Source organism: Myripristis murdjan, chromosome 8 (assembly GCF_902150065.1).
Source record: "Myripristis murdjan chromosome 8, fMyrMur1.1, whole genome shotgun sequence".
Taxonomy (NCBI): domain Eukaryota; kingdom Metazoa; phylum Chordata; class Actinopteri; order Holocentriformes; family Holocentridae; genus Myripristis; species Myripristis murdjan.
The window spans coordinates 20899221-20918286 of NC_043987.1; the positions used below are offsets into that span (position 1 = coordinate 20899221).

Sequence of the window (19066 nt, forward strand, 5' to 3'; positions counted from 1 at the left end):
AGTCAGAGCGCACACACGGCTGGCGAGAAAAAAGGAGAGACAATAGACAATAGTTTGCTTCAATATGGTAGTTGGACTTTAACTGTAGGTAATATGCACGCCGGAGTGTGAAACCTAGGAGAGGGATTTGAAGACGTGTCCATTTATCCGCTGGCCTAAAGTTTCCCCCCGTTTTTAATGCTGCCAACCGAGATTTCAGGAGGAGTGTGTTTCACCTCAAGGTAGGCGACCGCAACTCAAAAACAGGTTGTCATTGATTCAAGACTTGTGATCTCCACATAGTTGGGAGTTTGAATATTCACAGCCTATAATGGGTGTCTTGCAACTCTCAACGGTGTTTTTCAAATTTATTTTAACGTTACCTGCCACGTTTGTTTGGGAAAAAAGAGCGAGCGAGAGAGAGAGAGAGGCTCAGGTGAAAATATATATATATTTAATTTCACTGTGATTCTGCTACCTGCTAACTCTGGTGTTTTCTTTCAAACTAGTAAGACCATGCACCACATAACCTTCATGTTATTGCATATTAGGTTCAAATCTGTTGTTCAAAAAGATTAGACGGATTGCTTAATTTGGTGACGTTTGGATGTGACTGCATGCCGGCGTTGGTTTACCACTGTTTTCTGACTAATGATATTAGATTCAAAGGTGGGGCCAAAACAAAACACCCAACGCATAACAGCTCATTTTTATTTTGTTTGGCTTCTGATGTCATCAGGGACGTCCTGGCCCCTTATTAACAGCTTTTAATTAATTGGATATTTACTCTGCATGTTATGGTGTTAAGAAGAATGGTTGGTTATTATTCTATAGCCGAGATAATAGAAGGTTATTAGTTAAATACAATGCCAATCACTGTCGTTTACAGAACGTTTTGGCATCTACCAACATTATATGGGAATTTATATTTCTCTGGGTTATTGATAATGGCATAGTGGGACAGTGTTATTGTCACTAAACCATAACTCGAGGTGACCAGGCACATTAGGAAAGTTGATGAAAGCCTTTTAAATCATTTCCCAGCAATCATCATCACGGTTCCTCAGAGACAGGCTGTTAGTCACAACATGTAATCATAGATGCACTGCACAAATCTGGCACTACAATGTGAGCAAGCCGTAATTGAGCAGTAAATCAAATCAGGTCACCTGTATTTCCATATTTCACTTGACTAATTTCCTAACTTGGTTTCCTGCAGAAATCCATCTCACATTTTGTCGATGTTTAACTGCATTTTTTTTTTTTTTTTTTTTTTTTTATTTTGACTGTAGGCTTTGTTGTAAGTTGTTAGGCCTACCGTAGGCCTCCCCTGAAGAGGAAAAAAAAGCTACAATGATCCTATAATAAATTTTAGAAGGAGAGCTTACAGTTACCGCAACAAAACCATTAAGTAACTCCAATATATCGAAATATAATGAATATCAGAAAATATTCTATAGGTCATGAGGAAAAATCTTGTGAAGAAGATTAAGGTCACTAAGAACTCATTAGTGAGCAGACACTCCCAGTTCCTACAGCAATATTATGGGATGTATATTTTGTCAGGGTTACCTAATTTAGGCTTTTTTTTCGTCTCTTCTTGGGTCGATTTTGAAGGATTCGCGCTATGAAGTGGCATTCACTTCTTTAAAGTCCACTTCTCTTACATTAGGTCTAATTTACAAATTTAGTAAGAGTTTTACAAATTAGAATAATTACAATAGAGACTTTCAACAGATCTGATTCAGTGACTGAGCAACAGAGGTTTTTAAACATTCCTGATCTGATAATAAAAAAAAAAAAATGTAATTCCAAAGTGAAATTATCTTGGATTTCGCCAGGGGAAAATTACAAAATCGTTTTACTGTAACAGATGGATCTTTTCATTTAGAAATGCGTTGGAAATTTTTACATTTTTATTAATACTTCTGGGTGATTTTTATAGTCTGTCACACCACTGATCAATAAATGTTAGTTGTTTAGTTTGGCCCCTAAAATCCTAACATTAAACTAACCATTAAATATATTATATAATTTACTGCTTTCGTTTTCTGTAATAGAATTACGTTAGATTTCAATTAATTTCCCTGTTTATAATAATTTTAAAAAAATCCTAAGAATCCTGTTTTGCCTTTTATGGTTCCAGCGTGTGTGTGTGTGTGTGTGTGTGTGTGTGTGTGTGTGTGTGTGTGTGTGTGTGTGTGTGTGTGTGTGTGTGTGTGTGTGTGTGTGTGTGTGACAGTATATCTAAATTGTGCACATTAAAATCCTGCCTCATCACCGAAGCAGCGGCTACCTGGAGGTAACGTCAGCATCACACCGATCACTCGTTTATTTGGCAAAGCATGTCCTGATCAATTCTGATCTATCGATCTGATAGCTAGATTTTTTCCCAAAATAACTCTCTCTGTGGAGTGTGTGCATGCCTGTATTTTGGCTCAGTGATTTTGCTGTGCAGCGTTCAGTTGAAATGCAGGGAGAAAAGTGTGATCTTTCTGTCGTTGTTCAGCGATCACACCGAGGGAAGGAGAGAAGGGATGAAAACAGAGGAGAGCCAGTCGTGTCTGCAGCAGCCTCCATCCTCCACGCCTTTCGGTGAGTGCGAGCTGGCAGTTTCTACGGGCTGTCATTTCTCTTCTTTTATCTTTCTCTCAATTATTTGACTACAGCATCAGGACACATTGTTGCAAACCTTTTGGAATTTACGACTGTTATTATAGCCTATATCGTTGATTTGGACTTACTGAATAATAACTAAGGGCCTACTACATTTTATTAAGATGGTTTGCAAACATTACAACATTAGATTTTTGAATATTATGGGAATATTTTATTGGCACTACAGGGGGCTAAAATCCATAAAGCAGACGGAGTCATTATAAACCGCTGTTGGGATGCCGTGGATGCTACAAGTCCTTATAGGGATATTGTCAGAATATTATAAATACACCACTGAAATTTAAAATAAAATAAAATAAAATAAAATAAAATAAATGCATAAATAAAAATATCACTAAGGATTAGGCTCATACTGAATAGCACTGACACTGTAAGTACCAAAGCTATGACAGCGAAGATTTTTAGGCAATGGTCATACATAGCGTGCAACGCATTCGCACTTTATACGTCCCAATAATAAGGCTATATTAGGTCTATTATTATTTTCAAAATATTAGGAATATTATAATGATATCATAGGAGGAAAAATACTATCAAGCAGTATTTGATCTCTGTGAACTTATTAATAAACCCCTAAACTCTTACTTTCACTGGAGTTTCCCGTCAACTACCTTAAAATCTAGGAGAAAAAAATCCATATTGTCCAGTATTGTTTCACACGCATATTGTCTATCTGCAGGTTGCAATGCTTCACTGAAGCTACATCAGGCGTGTGTACTGAGTGAAACTTTCAAACCAGAGTTGCCTTTGTTCTATGGCCGCAAATCAAACACAATGTTGATGAGGTTAGGTGCCACTAAAACTCCCCATAAAAACATTATAGGGACATCAAAGGATTTTTTTTTTTTTTTTAATTCAGTAGCTTACAATAAGAATACCTTATTAAAGGGTTTATGAGTGGTTTATATCAAGTCATTAATTAGGTTGTAAAGACTTTATAAGTCATTAATAAACAATTATCAGCAGGTTATAATGCAGTTTTCATACATCTGTGCAGGGTCACTATTTGGCAAGATTAAGTTACTGCTGCTCTGCATCTATTCTGTTAAATCTCAGATATTGCAAGTTTACTTTATATTGTCCCTTTATCTGTCAGCCTTCTTTTGTATCTGCACCAGTGCATGAAAACTGTGTTAGGCTACTACTAGTTTATAATTTTTTTTTTTTTTTTTTTTTTTTTTTTTATACAGTGGTTTACTACCTAATTAATAACCAAATTATAAACCATTCAAACCCTTTATAAGGGCAGTTTCATTCTAAACTAGTGTTAAAACAGGCCATAAAGTTCTATAAACTCATATATCCCATATTTACTTTGAGACCCTTTGAAATAGGAATTTAATGGTGATATATGGATTTTTATATCAGCCAATTGGATAATCCCTTTATGAGTATTGTTGTATAATACCATGAGTAGACCAGGCTACTGTGGGTCGCTTTAAACTCATGCGTGGCCATACCAAAATTGCGGTGATTTTTCAGTTCTCATAATCTGGATTTCTTGTATTATTTTTAATCTGTGGCCATACAGTGACCGGCCCGTGCGACTGCCTCTGTGCCCCATGCAGGTCCAGAGTACGGGACAGGGGGAGAGGTGTGCGCGGGCTGCGAGTCGCCCATCGCCGACCGTTTCCTGCTGCGGGTGAACGAGCGCTCCTGGCACGAGACCTGCGTCAAGTGCGCCGTGTGTCTGAGCACCCTCACCGGGACCTGTTACTGCCGGGACCGCCTGCTGTACTGCAAGCACGACTATGAGAAGTAAGAGCCAGAGAGGGCCTTCTGCGCATAAATATTCACTTAAATATTCACTGCAAGAGTAGAAAAAAATACATACAACTCATCCAGGGCTCCTTGATGAGTGGGTTGGTGGGTTTCAGCAGGGTGGATATTTAGATTTATTTCACTCATTAGTTGTTAGCCCAATGAGAAAGTGTATGAGGATTGCTATTTCAATTGCAGGTCCTATCCCCACTATAGTTATCATCACACTTCAGAGCAGCCACTGGTAGGCCTGCAGAATTATGTCCCAGGTCATCTAAAAACCCTCTCATTAAATGGATGTTTTTGGTCTAATGCCTGTCTGGTTGTCTATTTTGGGGGTCCTTGATATGGAAAAGTTCGGGAACCTCTCAGAGCAAACCCTCCAGTGTTAATAAGTGACAATGCAGTCAATTATTCAGTTATTTGGAGTTGACAGGTGCTGATTGGAGCGTTGTTTGGTCACCCAAAGAGCTCAAATCACTCTGGGACGGCTGTTGAAAACTATCTGAACTATCTCAAGTGTTAAATTAACTGTGGTGGGTGTGTGCACTTATATAAACATTGGCACAGTGTTGATTCTTAAAAGCTGAGAGAAAAAATAACTATGATGATTTTACAGTAGGCTATCATCAGCACTCAATAAAATTAGGGCTTTGGAGGGTATGAATGATTTGGGTTCCCAACATGATCTGGAATCACTGAATCAATCATTCCCACTGTGTGTGTGTGTGTGTGTGTGTGTGTGTGTGTGTGTGTGTGTGTGTGTGTGTGTGTGTGTGTGTATGTGTGTGTGTATGTGTGTGCATGCCTGTGCATGTAGGGCATGCTTTTTGTTTTGGTCATTGAGTGTGTGCTGTGATCGGCGGGTTTGCCTGCGGTCGGTGAGAGCTCCAGAGATAGACGGCTGAAGGACGAGCCTGCAGCTTGTTATCATTGTTTTGAAAAGTGTCAGACGGCATCCAGCAGCACAGACTCTCCCACTGTACCTGACATCTGGAGGAGAGAGAGGGAGAGATAGAGAGAGAGAGCGAGATAGAGAGAGAGAGAGAGAGAGGGTAGAACAACAGAGTGGGAGAGAGAGAAGATTTGGCTGTTGAAAGACTCATTGTGTGACGTTTATCTTGAAAAATGAGTGGGGAAAAAAACAAATGCATTAGTCTATCATAAATGGACGACTGGGTTGATTTTCAGCGAAAAAATGAAAAACTCTCCAAGAAGCATATTTGCTCTGCTCGTGTAATGCATGTAATTGTAGATCCAAATTAAAAGTCCATGGCTTATTCAGGATAGTGTTGATTCAGTGCCCTATACATTGCATATGGATAGTTGCCTTGTTGTGTGACTCCGTGCCAGACTTGGCACACAGTACTAGCCGTGACCTTCAGCGGATCAGCAACAATGTCTCCTTGTGTTCCCTGCAGTCTGTCCATCAGCGCCTTACACTACACACACACACTCCTCCCCCTCCATCTGCAGCAGGTGTGTGCATTGTAACAGATAAGGGCTGCAATGCACAAGAATTTCGAGCATGCATAAGAATTTTAGGAAAATATATACAATTTAGTTGGTGTCTTTTTTTCCCCTCATAACCCTCTGCTTGCAGTCTGGCTCTGTTTTACTTTCTAATCGACAAATGACTGAAATAGCAGTGGTAGAGTAACTAACTGAGGACTATACACATAAATATACCCTGTCTTTGTATGTAAAATATCAAATGAATTGAATAAGCCACCATATTTTCATGCATGTTTGGATAAATTAATTCAATGCATGCTGAGACTGCATCGCACAGTTTCTAGCACATTCTGGGCCATTTTCCATCCATGCCCCGCTCCTTTCCATGCAGTATCTGCACACTTGTCCAAACATTTTTAAATTTATTTGATTACATCGCCCAACCCACACTCACACAGACAGGCAGCGCTGCCCTCCCTGACTCTCCCTCAACTTAAGCCAAAGGTCAGGCCACACTGGTGCTGTGGAATGGTAGCCCTGCTTGGTTTGTTAGTTTGTTTGGTTTTGTTATATTTTGAATTCAGACAGAATTTGATCATCACATACCTTCAAAAATGCAATTATTCCGAAAAGAATATGATGGAATATAAAATAATTCAAATGGCTAATAAAACAAAAGCATGATACTTATGGAAAGAACTCCATTGTATCAGGGTGAAAGAAATACTAAGAAAACTACAGATATATGCAAATGCATGAAATTCAAATGAGAAAAACAATCTAATTTTAAAATACACCCCCACCCCCAACACACACTCACACACACACACACACACACATGACCCCATGTTTCATCATCTGGTCTCAACTGCCTGCGAGGCAAGAGTTTATTCAGCATTTCATATCATAACTTATTGACACTGCATGTTGCATTTCAGGGATTCTGGAGAATATTTTCCCTTTAAATTATTCTGAATTTATTTTTGCTCATCAAAGGGCCAGTGTCAGCTCCGAACATACTTCAATAGGATTTTTAGGTGCAGCACGGACTCTGAATCCAAATATTCAAGCCCTGTGCGGAATCCATGATGTGCTTATAAACTGCATTCAAGCCTAGTATACCTGAGGCTGCAAGGAACAGATAAGTCATTCACTCGTCATCCACCTTGTTTAAAGACAGAAGGTATTTACACCTTCAGGTTTGAGTTTCTCTTGTCTCAATCTGTTGTGGAAATGAGGGGATTTAGACTGAAAGTGCATCTTGAGGAAGTGCAGTGATTTTATTTCACAAAATTAGGTTGAATGAGGCAGTGAATGAGCTGCACATAGCCTGAATATCTTGAAACAAAATTCTCACCACATTTTAAATTCCCATTATGACATATTGAATGTCAGTGGAAAGGACAGACTAATAGAGGAGCATATTGTAACGACAGAAAATGGAATGATTATTGACCAAAATGCTTTTGCAGTAGTAATGTGGTCCAAATGACAGAAATTATTTTAAAATGTTTGAGTTATTTGTTTTATTTTATTTATTTATTTATTTTGCAATTTAATTATATACTTTCACAAACAATTTAGAATTTGTTTTCACGAGAGTGCTTAGGCATAGATCCCAGGCAATATACTGCATGTATGCATTGTGAATATGCTGTAAATCAAAGACATGATTTGAGTGAATAACTGTTCAGCCCCTCAGAGTATATTTTTGGGTGAATGGAGAAGGAATCCTTTGTCCAGTCATGTCTTATCTTTAATTTTTTTTGTTTTAATTGCATGGTGATCAATTATCATTTTGATTCAAAATAACAGAAAAAACATGCAGATTAGCAGAAAGACTGAAATGAACAATGTCCACCAACCTCAGTCTCCAACACACACACATTTTAATTCCTGCGCTCTTACACACTGCTTCGACATGATTGTTGCTCTCCAAGCTCAGCGGTGAGGCCTGTGTGCCCCGGTCAACAGTGTTGAGTCCAGACAGAACTGAGGGGAGCCTGGGTCTGTGGGGCCTGCAGGCTCCCTTGTAAAACCCCATAAAGACAGCGCCTGCACTGTGAGAGGCGGGTCACCAGGGTGGATATTTACTAAACCCTGGGTTTAATACATCACTCTGTGGGGTGGAGGGCACTGAGACTCAGTCTGGGTTTACAAACTCTCTCTCTCTCTCTCTCTCTCTCTCTCTGTGCAGAGACAGAGAGCCCCCACTGCTGCCGCCGCAGAACAGAGTCTCCGTTTGCTGCCCGAGTGGCTCTATGTGTGTCTACTGCTAATGGGCTGAGAGAGCGTTCTCTCAGGTTACACTGAGTTTATGTGTGTGCATGTGTCTGAGTCCTGCTCCTCTAAAACACTGGGACTGGGAAGACAGAAATTATATCTTCCCTTCTATACAACCCCCCCACCACCACCACTACCACCATCCCGTCCCATCCCACCCCACCATGCTGCCTCTCTCCCTATCTCTCTCCCCATCGCCTCGTTCATCACTGTCTGCTTTGTAATAATATTTCTCTATTCCAAACCTCATTTCCGTCTTGTTGAGATTGATAGCAGTGATGACACCAATCAGTTTATCTCTCCGTTTATCCCACGTCTTCTCTTAATCGCCTCCCCCCCTCAACGCCTCTTTGTGTCTCAGGACTGGGGGGGGGGGTTGGGTGGCGGTGTTGATTGGGAACTGTGCTAATTACCCTGTGTTCTCTGGCTCTCATGTGATGACAGGCCCGTCACTGGGCCGCAGAGAAGCACTATTACTGGGAATTATGCAATGACAAGTCAAGGGGACAATAAGCCTTTATTGTACTGCAAACAACCTCATATCTCAACTCTGGCTGATTGGCAAACTAATGAATTACAGCTGATACATTAAGCCTGAGTGGTAGAAGGTGCACAATTTTCATTTTTTTTCAGAATGCAGGCAATATACTGAGCCGGAGGTTTACCGGAGGTCACCATGGGATCCTGTGTTAATCTTGGCTGCTCAGACTTCAACTCTGTTCCTCAGAGTTCAGTGGGAAGCCATTGCCTAAGATATGTTGAGGACTCCATATAAACCTGTGATTCTGAGACCTTCAGATGCTCTAATCCCCCCCTTACTCAAGACTCTCACATTAGCTAACTCTGGCTCAACAGATGCTCAGCAGAGGTGAAGCGTGTTAGAGGAGCAGGAAGGGGATTGGAGGGTGAAGGGTTGAAGTACAGCCATTTTTTGATGATGCACGGTGTATTGGAGAAACAACAGTTTGATGACATCCGGAGAGAACCAAAAAAGAGTTTATGGTATAAATGACAGAACACCAGGGAAACCTTAGCAGAGGAGAAGGGAGGGAATTGGATCAAAATGGGATATTGACGAAGGTGTCTGCGAGTTTTGGGGAAGGGAGCAGCCGCAGGGAAGAGTGGGAGAATGGTGTATGGGGGGGAGAGGGGGGGCAGGGTAACCCTCCGTAATATTGCCACTGTTTTTGCATAATGTGAGATGAGTCCCCATCATCTTTCCTCCCCCACAACAATTTTATTACAGACAGCTAATAAATGTTTCATGGCAGAACAAGCTGCTCGCCTTGGCTTTATTAAATCTGAGATAATAAAAGAAGAGAGAGAAAAAAAAAGGAGAGAGAGAATAGGGGGTCGGACCAGAGAGGGAGAGATAGGGAGAATGGCGTAGACTTTCTCCAAATAGGGCGGCTGTATCTCCTGTTTCTGGGGCAACGGGTCCCGCTGTCCCCCACCGCCCCCTCCCCACTGCTTCCCGCTCCGCCAGAGAGAGACAGGAAATGAGAAACGGGCAGACAGGATATTGCGTTCTGGTGGCCTGGGGATTAACTGTTTTATCTAAACTAACACACACATACACACACACGCACGCACACACATACACACACACTCACACGGTCACGCACACAGACACGCACACCAACTCACACTCTGGTCCATATCCTTACACACATTCACACATAGCATTCATTCTTCTTAGCATCAGGTGTAGATCACACACTCTCGCAGGCATATGCAGAGACACATGCACATCATGCACGCACCATGATGCACCTCATGCAGGCTTTTTAGTTGTTGCTCTATGCAGGTATATTGCGTTCGGCCTTGTAATATTATGGGCTGTCGCAAAAGAGTCAAGTCCTCCAATTGCTGAGCTCATGTTGAGCCGGTCTTATTACCAGTGTGAACAATTTACAGTGAGAGTCATGCCATGTAACTGTATAACTGTGAGAATGGCGGAGGGTTTATGCAGAGATGTTTTAGGGTCTTTTCCATACATCTTAGGATTTTGTGGCCGTAAAATAAATCAACCGCATGTGGGGTTTTCTCTTATATCAAATAAATATATTTTCGAATTTCATGCGGCTTTCAAAATTTTGGAATATTTTGAATTACTTTAAGTTCGAGGATTGTTTGTGGTGTTAGTATGGTGTGATGCATGGATGAGCATGGTGCACGAATGACAACATCTGCCTGTTTTTTATTGATGTCTGTACCCAGGCACCTTATCTGTGTTTACACACACTGTGCATATTTGTGTTTATATGTGCGTGTGACTGTATGTATACCCATGAGTGTGTGTGTGTGTGTGTGTGTGTGTGTGTGTGTGTAGACGTGTGTGTGTGAGAGAGCGAGTGTGTGTGTGACTGTATATTTATATATATATAGGTGTGTGTATTTGTGTGTGTGTGTGTGTGTGTGTGTGTGTGTGTGTATGTCTGTGTGTATGTGTATGAGTGAGTGGTGGCAAGGGTAGCGAGTATCGTGGGGAATGCTGGGAGATTTTAATAACACAGAAGCAGTGCAGGGAGATTTAATAAAAGGAGATGATGTGATTACTGAACCCTGGCTCTGAGCCATTTTGCTTCACAGAGCAATATCCGCTGCAAGTGTGCACGCACCACACACACACACACACACACAAACACACACACACACACACACACACACACTCTAACACGTCGAAGAAATGGATACTAAACCGAACACAACTTAAAAGTAAGATTGTTGCATATCATTTGTACTTTTCATATCAATTTCACATTGCGTGCACTTTCGTTGTCAGGACATGCATCAGCACACTTTTTTTTTTTTTTTCGCCACACACAATGGTCATCCTGGACACATACTGTACATGGGAATTACAAGCAACGGTACATGAATGAATACTTTGGCACGTTGCATGTTCAGAAAGAGAGGTGTATTGTTTCATCCACTATGGGTAAGGAACCAAAATGGGTGGCATGCCATTTTCTCCACCTGAACTGCACGTTTAATGAGGCGAGGCTAAACCTAGAGTCAGTTAAAGCAACCCTTACCTGTATAATTATCTATCAATTATGAGAGCAAGCACAACGCCTATAATTACTCCCAGATACATACATATTTATGCAACATACATATTTATGGAATGTTTGTGTTGCAGTCCAGACACTGTTGTGCTTGTCAGAGCTCACAGGCAAAGCAGCGCCACATGACACCCAGCTTATGCAGATCATAAAGACTCTGTTATTCTGTTTGTGTGCCCTAGGATCTACAGTACACATGAAGGAACGGGCTGAATATACAGACCAAATACTTACATCACCTGTTCTATTTTGCTGCCTCTCCACTTTTGAGCCCATGATCTGTGTGCTTGTAATCACCTCTGCCCCTTCACCCTGTTTGTAAGCCGTGTGCGGCGAACATGAGGTTTGTCTCGGCCGAGCTTCCTGAGGTTTTGTCCACCACATGTTCTCAAGGGTGGACTGTTTTGTTTTGACACCTCAGTCTTTGCACTCGCACTTATCTGCTGTGTAATCGTGTATGTATCATATCTATTACAGATAATAACATCGCCTCACAAAATGAAAGCCCCCCTAAAGCCAAAGTAAAGTCCTCTTGAATATGTCCTATCAGACGGCTCTTCAAACGAGTGTTTTTTTTTTTTTTTTTTTTGTTCTCATTTACATTGTCATTTAACTTTTTTTTCCACTTTTTTCATAGTGGAAATTCAAATCCAAGAAAAACATCATCTATGTCTTAGGTCAGTTTCATACATATATTAAATTTTCTACTGGTATAAAGAAAAACATGGCTTTATAAGGTGATATCTTCAAACTTTAAAGAACAACCTTTTATGGCAATGCCCTTACATAATAAAAACTGCGATGTCTTTCACTCATTTTACAAATGGGCATTTTAACATACATATTTTGCTATTAAACATGAGATATCAGAAATCACAACCCACTTTCAGATAAAAGTGATGTCTGAGAATATGAGCAAAACTTTGCTATGGTGTAAAATGGTGTTTAAATCTTGTGCCTATTAAATGTAAAGATGGAGTTTACAGAGTAGAAGTAACACAATAAAACAGTTTTAATAAGAAGAATTATGACAAATAAGACATTTCGCATCTTAACAGAAAAAATAACTATGTGGCATAAAAATCATACAATGCAACAACAGATCACCTAGGTAATCACACAACAATCATGTAAAAAAAGAACCTATGGAGGATATGTACTATTCTGCAATCAGTCAGATTTAATAAGACTTGATTTGCATATGTAAAACATGAATATTGAAACAAATGCAGGCTTAATAATGTGTGGGTATGTTTGTCTAGATTGTATAAACTTGGCATGTTGGCCAAATTTACCTCCTTGGAGTGGCTGAGCTGTGCTATAAAGGGTTTAACCAGTATGTCCATAGTGATTTATTGGAAGCTATATCCCCTGGTAAGGGCCAGTGTGAATGATACTTCTATTAGAGGGATTAGACTGATCTACTTACAGACCCCCCTCTGCGGCAGTTGCCCCAAGTTGCCTTCATTTGCCATGTTGAGTAAATTCCTACCGTGCTGTGTACACCCCGATTAGGGAAAGGGGGACTCATCCGCCAACATCATTAGTCTTCTGTCAAGCAATTCTGTGATGATTCTCTTGTGTTTTTCACAATGAAAGGGAGTATTGAAGGTGTGCCGCATTTGGATTAAGAGTGAGCCTGCACAGAGGGTTGTGACTGTTTTAGTCAAAAGATGGACACTAATAATTAACGCTGATATATCTATATATATGTATATGTATAGGGTGGGTGTTACAGTCTTTTGCTACCGGTGTCTCTTTAATGCAATGTGATGTTTCTATAGAAGAGGGGGAGCAACATGTAGTTGAACACAACGGCCTGTCACAGTAGATCAGTATAAGCGTGCTTGCAGGGACACTTGTGTTTGTGTTATGATGTTAAGTTAGTGACACTGTCATTTGGGGAATTTGGGGAGCGTTTGGCAGATGGATTGAGAAAGATTAGCCGTAGCAGCTGCGTTTGGGACAGAATCACAGATTAGGGGCTCTAATGTGCAGACCTGGCTCCCTCTTTGCACTCCAGATTTGGGCAGCAACACCTTCCTAGCACTCAGTCAGGGAGCGTCAACACTTCTGTCTTTGTCCCTTCCTCCTCCTCCCCCCTCGTCGCTCCTCTCTCATCCTCCATCTCCTCTTCTTCAGGTTTTGGTTAATTTCTGCTGCTGTTTCTCCGTCCGTGTACCTTTTTTCCCGTTTTACACCTAAGCTCTGCTCATCCTTGAAATCATCCCCCTAAAGTCATATGTATTATTCTGATGATCCAAATTAACACCAGTGTCACTAATTCCTGGTGGCAGGTGTGATGAAGATGTACTGTACTCCACAAGTATGATGAAGGGATATGGTATGGTCAATGTGGATAACCAGCCAATATCAGACTGGGTATATGGATTGATTGAGTGTGTGTGGGTGTGCGTGTGTGTGTGTGGGTGTGCGCGCCCATTTGCACGCGTGCATGTGTCTATGTGTGTGTTTTTTTGTGTGTGTATGTGTGTTTTAGTGTGCATAAATGAGAGGAGAGAGATTAACCCCATGCTATCCCCAATCCCTGGTTATGAGTTTACAGCGTCTGTCTGGCCATCGCACTGTTTAAACAACAATCTAATTAATCCTGTCTTTATTAGTTTCAGTGAACTGGGGAGGCAGGCTGGGAGGGCGTGAGGGAGAACTGGGAATGCTGGCAGAAAATACCAGGGAGGGAGGGAGGAGGGAATCCAGTGAGCGAGCAGGGATTTGAGAGGAATTTAATGGCAGAGACTTAGGCCTATAGTGAATAGAGATGGGGATGTGAAGGGATGGTGAGGCGGGAGAGAAATTGAAGGGTTATAACATCTCACAGGAGGAGAGGTGGAGGGACAAAAGGGGAAAAGCGGTCATGGGGAAAACCAATGGACTTGAGAAAGACACTGTATTAAACTGGAACGTAAACTTTATTCATCGTGTTAACACCAATGCTTTTAGTCTGTGGGTGGGTTATGGCCAGATTGGAGCTCACTCTCTCAAATAGATCCCAACATTTAAGGAATTACAAGAGAAAAACCCCTAACAGGCAGCTCCCTTATCACTGGTGAACTACTGCCACCTACTGTCATGAGGGAGAAAAGAAAATACAATATACAATGCAGACAACTGTAATTTCTGTTAGCAGATGTTCACCTTGTTGCTCTGTGAATTGGGTAATGTTTTTACGACCTTTAATTAAGAGACTATGCTAATCTCCAGAATAATTGGAGCTGAGGGTAAATGAGTCAAAGCTCTGAGTCTGTGCTTCCATCTCTAATTACCTTACCTTTCTTTTCTCCTCTGTTACCGTCACGCTCTGTTTCACACTTCATGTCTTTTGATCATATGCCCATGTGTGTGTCTGTGTGTCTGTGTGTCTGTCTGTGCACCTCCAGGCTGTTTGTAAGGAAGTGTAGCGCCTGCCTGCAGGTGATTGGACGTTCGGAGCTGATAATGCGTGTGCTGGGCCAGGTGTACCACCTGGGCTGCTTCAGCTGCTGCGAGTGTGAGCGCCGGCTGCAGAGAGGTGATGAGTTTGTGCTGAAAGAAGGCCAACTACTGTGTCGCGTCGACTATGAGAAGGAGAGAGAAATGCTGGCTGCCATCAGTCCCACCCCAACTGAATCAGGTACAGGATGGCTTCAGTCAGCTCACAACTGGATTGCTTGACCTGAACGTCCTAAAAGTCTAGAGTTGTCTTTCTAGAATAATAATGCCACTGCTATTATGCTCTATAAGAAAATTCCCTTTTAGCTTACTGCCTTATTCAGAATAGCAGCCCTGGTCAACAGGGTCTCTACCTTTAAAGACATTTCAGTAGGGGGTTGAAGGAAGATTTCAGTGACTGTAAAACCACTTTGCAACAGAAACTTTATCAACCCAGGGAAGGGTTATGATGAGCACATACTCATCAAGCATTCATTTTCAGCATCTCCACACATTCACATTGACCAGCTCCACAAGGGCAACTAGGGGTCAATCTAGTGAACTCTGATTTTCTCTTAAATTTCCCCCAAAGTAGATTCAAAGTTAGGGAAAAAATGTTTTTCTTTTTCCTCTTATTTTAAACTTTAAGATTATATTCAGTATCTGCTGGTTGCAACACTATGTTTGAGCTACATCACTCTTATACTGAGTGAAATATTCGAACCCAAGATGCTATTGTTTTACAGGTGCACTATTATATAAAATAGGAAATCTCTTAATGACTTGATTTCACACATTACTATAAACACATCCTCCCTATAAACATGTATTTGGTATCTTTGGAAACCTCTGGTAAGTGTGAACAAGGGCTGTGCATTTGTATTGACAAAACCCATCAACCCAGAACCGATCAGGTATTTTTCAAGTGCACCAAAGTGTTAAATTCTCCCGCTTTCTGTGCCCAGATTTTCCCATCCAGCTGAGGCATTTTAAATGGTAACCTTCCACTAACAAGTCTGTTTTTTATGATCCATTAATAATAATAACCTTTCCCCTACACTTTGTTCTGACTGCTGTATTATCTGTCAACCTCAGTGAAGAGTGAGGATGAGGACGGTGGAGGAGGCTCTGGCGGGGGCAAGGGTGGCGATGAAGGCAAGGAGCACAAACGTTCAAAGCGACCCCGCACCATCTTGACCACACAGCAGCGGCGTGCGTTTAAAGCCTCCTTTGAAGTGTCCTCTAAACCTTGCCGCAAGGTGAGCAAACCTGCCTCGCTTGCTCTCTCATACATATCAAGATAGTGTTAAAGTATTATACTGGTGGTTTTTTTTGTTGTTTTTTTTTGTAAGTTTGTGCAAATAATTTACCTTACCTTTACATTATTCTTGGTGGCATCATTATTAGAGACATCAGGCCTTGTTTTCTTATCTTCAGAAGATGAAATCCACAGATCTGAAAATTGCCTGAGATATGTAATCCATCACAGTAAACGTGAAGCCTTTATTTGTTTGTGTGAATTTTTTTGTTTTATCTTTATGTCATGGTGCCCAAGTTGAGTTTTATTCATATATCAGCATGCATTGTGTCATGGTCTTGCTGCTAATCACCTGACATCCACAGGAAGAAATGGGAATTTCCACCTGGAAACAGTCACTACATAAAATGTTGCCCTCCATCTTTTTCATTTGCAGTATCTTTCTAAGCAGTGAGAGCTAGATTTGATACCAAAAAGAGAAAGATGTTAGACTAATTTCATACAGCATGCATGGCGAAATGATGGGGGGAAATGTAAACGAGATATAAATGGATGTAAACTCTAGACCTATGTATTCTCCTTTAACATATTACCTGCAGGTAAGAGAGACGCTGGCTGCCGAGACTGGACTGACAGTGCGAGTCGTGCAAGTGTGGTTTCAAAACCAGAGAGCGAAGGTGAGGCTTTACATATGTCTCTCTCTCACGCACGCACACACACACACACACACACACACACACACACACACACACACACACTTTTCCAATTAACAGTGTGTGTCCTTGTGTCTCAGATGAAGAAGATCGCTCGCAGACAGCAGCAACAGCAGCAGCAGCAGCAGGAACAAGAGCAGCTGGGTGGGACCAGGAGAGGACCGAGCAGAGGGGGCCGACAGAGTAACGATGACAGTGAGGGTAAGAGATGAAGCAACAACACACACGATTGGGTCATTATTATCACTCATGGTGCTGACAGAGGCAGCAGGTGAGGAGGTGAAGAGGGTTTGACTGAGGGGATTTTCATCTCCACACAGATGGCTCTAGCACTCATGGAATGGAGGGGATACTGGGATATCCCTCACTGCCACGTCAGCAGCTTCTGGCCCTGGACCCCAATATCTACGGAGGCGAGCCGTTCCGACATGGGCTTACACCTCCTCAGCTGACCAGTGAGCAGCTCCACTCCTATGGTAAGAGAAGACGATTAAAGGCACAGTTCATCCAAAAAGGAAAGACTCGAACAGACTGTGTTAGTGCAAACTACGCTGATGTTTGTGGGACCACAAAACACACAGTTACCATAACATTTTTATCCGCTTTCCCCAAACAGCTCATGCAACATAATCCAAGTGTTTTGAAGCTGAAAAAAATGCACTGCAGGTCCAAAAGTACAATATTCATCTCATGCTCTCCTGTAGTATCCTCAATGTAAGTGGGAACAAACATGGATTGCTGTAGGACTCCATTAGAATAGAGGAAAATATAGGACATAATGAGGTAAATATTAGACTTTACATGATGCAATTGTTTGGCTATGAAACACTTTGTTTCATGTGCCATGATTAAATAGAAATGTTTTAAATTAGTGTTAATTAATACACTCTCTATTACAAATGTTTTTTTTTATCTTGCACCATATTTTTCTTTTCTTTATTTATTTTACATTTTTATCACAAAAAATATATCGAATCATGTAATGGCCGGCAAACTGTTTGGAGAAGTTTGGTGGACATGTTATGCTTTTTGCAGTTGTAAAAACATTGTCACACAACTTGAGAAGAAGTTGGAAATGGAAAGGGATCTCCTCTAACTCAGTGTGTGGTCCTTTTAATATCAGTGTAAACTATACTGAATTTTCATTTTGGGGTGAACTATTCCTTTAATGAACACTCTGAAGGGGTTATTGTTTATTCCCATGGGCTTCAGTGCTCTAATTGACACCTTCCCACTTCAATCCTACACCCTCTCACTGTGTTTCCACCCCAGACTCAGAGACAGTGTTCCACGACCTGGACAGTGACGGAAGCCTCGGACACCTCGGCGACTGTCTCCTAGCAACAGGGGAGGGTGGTCTCCTGCCGGGGCGGGTGGGAAACCCCATCGACCGTCTGTACTCCATGCAGAACTCCTACTTTACCTCCTGACCCTTATAAACTCTCACCCTTTCCCAGCTCCTCCACCTTTCACCTCTCAGAGATGCAGCTAATGGAGTCTGTCCATCAACATGCCTGTCGGACCACTCTCCATGAAACAGCCTACACCCAAACACAGTCCTGAGCTTTCACCACAGGCCAAAATCATCAGACGTTAGGCATAGTTATAATGTCACTTTGCAGCTACCCGATTGACATAGTGTGCCCGTTAATTTTCCTAGATAAGAATCACATGCTGGAAATACAGACACTGTAAATGTACAAGAAATGTAAAAGGAACCTCAGTTTCTCCTGTGTATTTATGTCCTGTTTAATCAAACATAGGGTTTTATGGCACTTTTCAAAAAACAAAACAAAACAAAAAAACAGACAAACAAAAGGCAAATGTCAAACTTGTGTATACTTTGGTAACATAAATTACAGAGTGTAATTGGTTTCTGACAGTTAATGAGTTAATTAATCAAGTTACACTTATTTGGGAGTCTTGGCAGTTCTAAATTAAATGAGTGCATTGTGTAGGTTTTTTTGATAGAATTAGTGCGTAGTTATTGTTTGTGGAGGACTGAAGCATATAGTGTGGAGTAGAAATTTGCTCTCAGGTTAATGTGTGTTTATGTAACCTGAGCCCCAACTCAGGCTAGTGTGCAGGACAGGAATTCAATTTATTTTTGCCCAATGATTTCACTAACATACTCCGCAAAAAAAACAAAAAAAACAAAAAAAAAACAAAAGGAGGTTTTGAGGTACCTCTCCATATGACGTTATTACAAAAGGCATTCTTATCTTAGTTTTTGATAATGCACAATGAGACAAATGCGGACCAAAAAAAAGCAATCATTTTTTAAGCATTTAGGCAACACTACAGGGTCATTTGAAAAAGAAAAAAAAAGCCTTATGCGGAAACAGGGTTGTGTAAGGGATTAATGCTTTAGCTTTCCCTTTTCTTTTATACTGTATTCACTAAAAAAAAAAAAAAAAAAGCAGCGCTAAAATCCAAGACCA

General features: G+C 41.1%; 1 protein-coding gene across 2 annotated transcripts; it reads left to right on the forward strand.

Moving 5' to 3' along the window:
- The first annotated feature begins 177 nt into the window (after positions 1–177).
- On the forward strand, positions 178–18455 carry lmx1al (LIM homeobox transcription factor 1, alpha-like). 2 transcript variants are annotated; one of them, XM_030057459.1, is made up of 9 exons: positions 178–221; positions 2489–2574; positions 4227–4416; positions 14624–14856; positions 15750–15913; positions 16512–16589; positions 16706–16826; positions 16946–17101; positions 17898–18455. In XM_030057459.1, the coding sequence occupies exons 1-9, from the start codon at positions 178–180 to the stop codon at positions 18053–18055; spliced, it is 1230 nt and encodes a 409-aa protein (XP_029913319.1). In that variant the 3' UTR covers positions 18056–18455. The 2 variants fall into 2 exon arrangements, with proteins under 2 accessions (XP_029913319.1, XP_029913320.1); XM_030057460.1 differs by having other exon boundaries at positions 4233–4416.
- The last annotated feature ends 611 nt before the right edge of the window (positions 18456–19066 follow it).

What these genes read in the sequence shown, in the direction of transcription:
- lmx1al (XM_030057459.1), top strand. Translation starts at nt 178, where the DNA reads ATGCTGCCAACCGAGATTTCAGGAGGAGTGTGTTTCACCTCAAG. An exon ending in GGAGTGTGTTTCACCTCAAG is followed by an intron (nt 222 to 2,488) that starts GTAGGCGACCGC and finishes GTCGTTGTTCAG; the next exon opens with CGATCACACCGAGGGAAGGA. An exon ending in TGAGCAGCTCCACTCCTATG is followed by an intron (nt 17,102 to 17,897) that starts GTAAGAGAAGAC and finishes TTTCCACCCCAG; the next exon opens with ACTCAGAGACAGTGTTCCAC.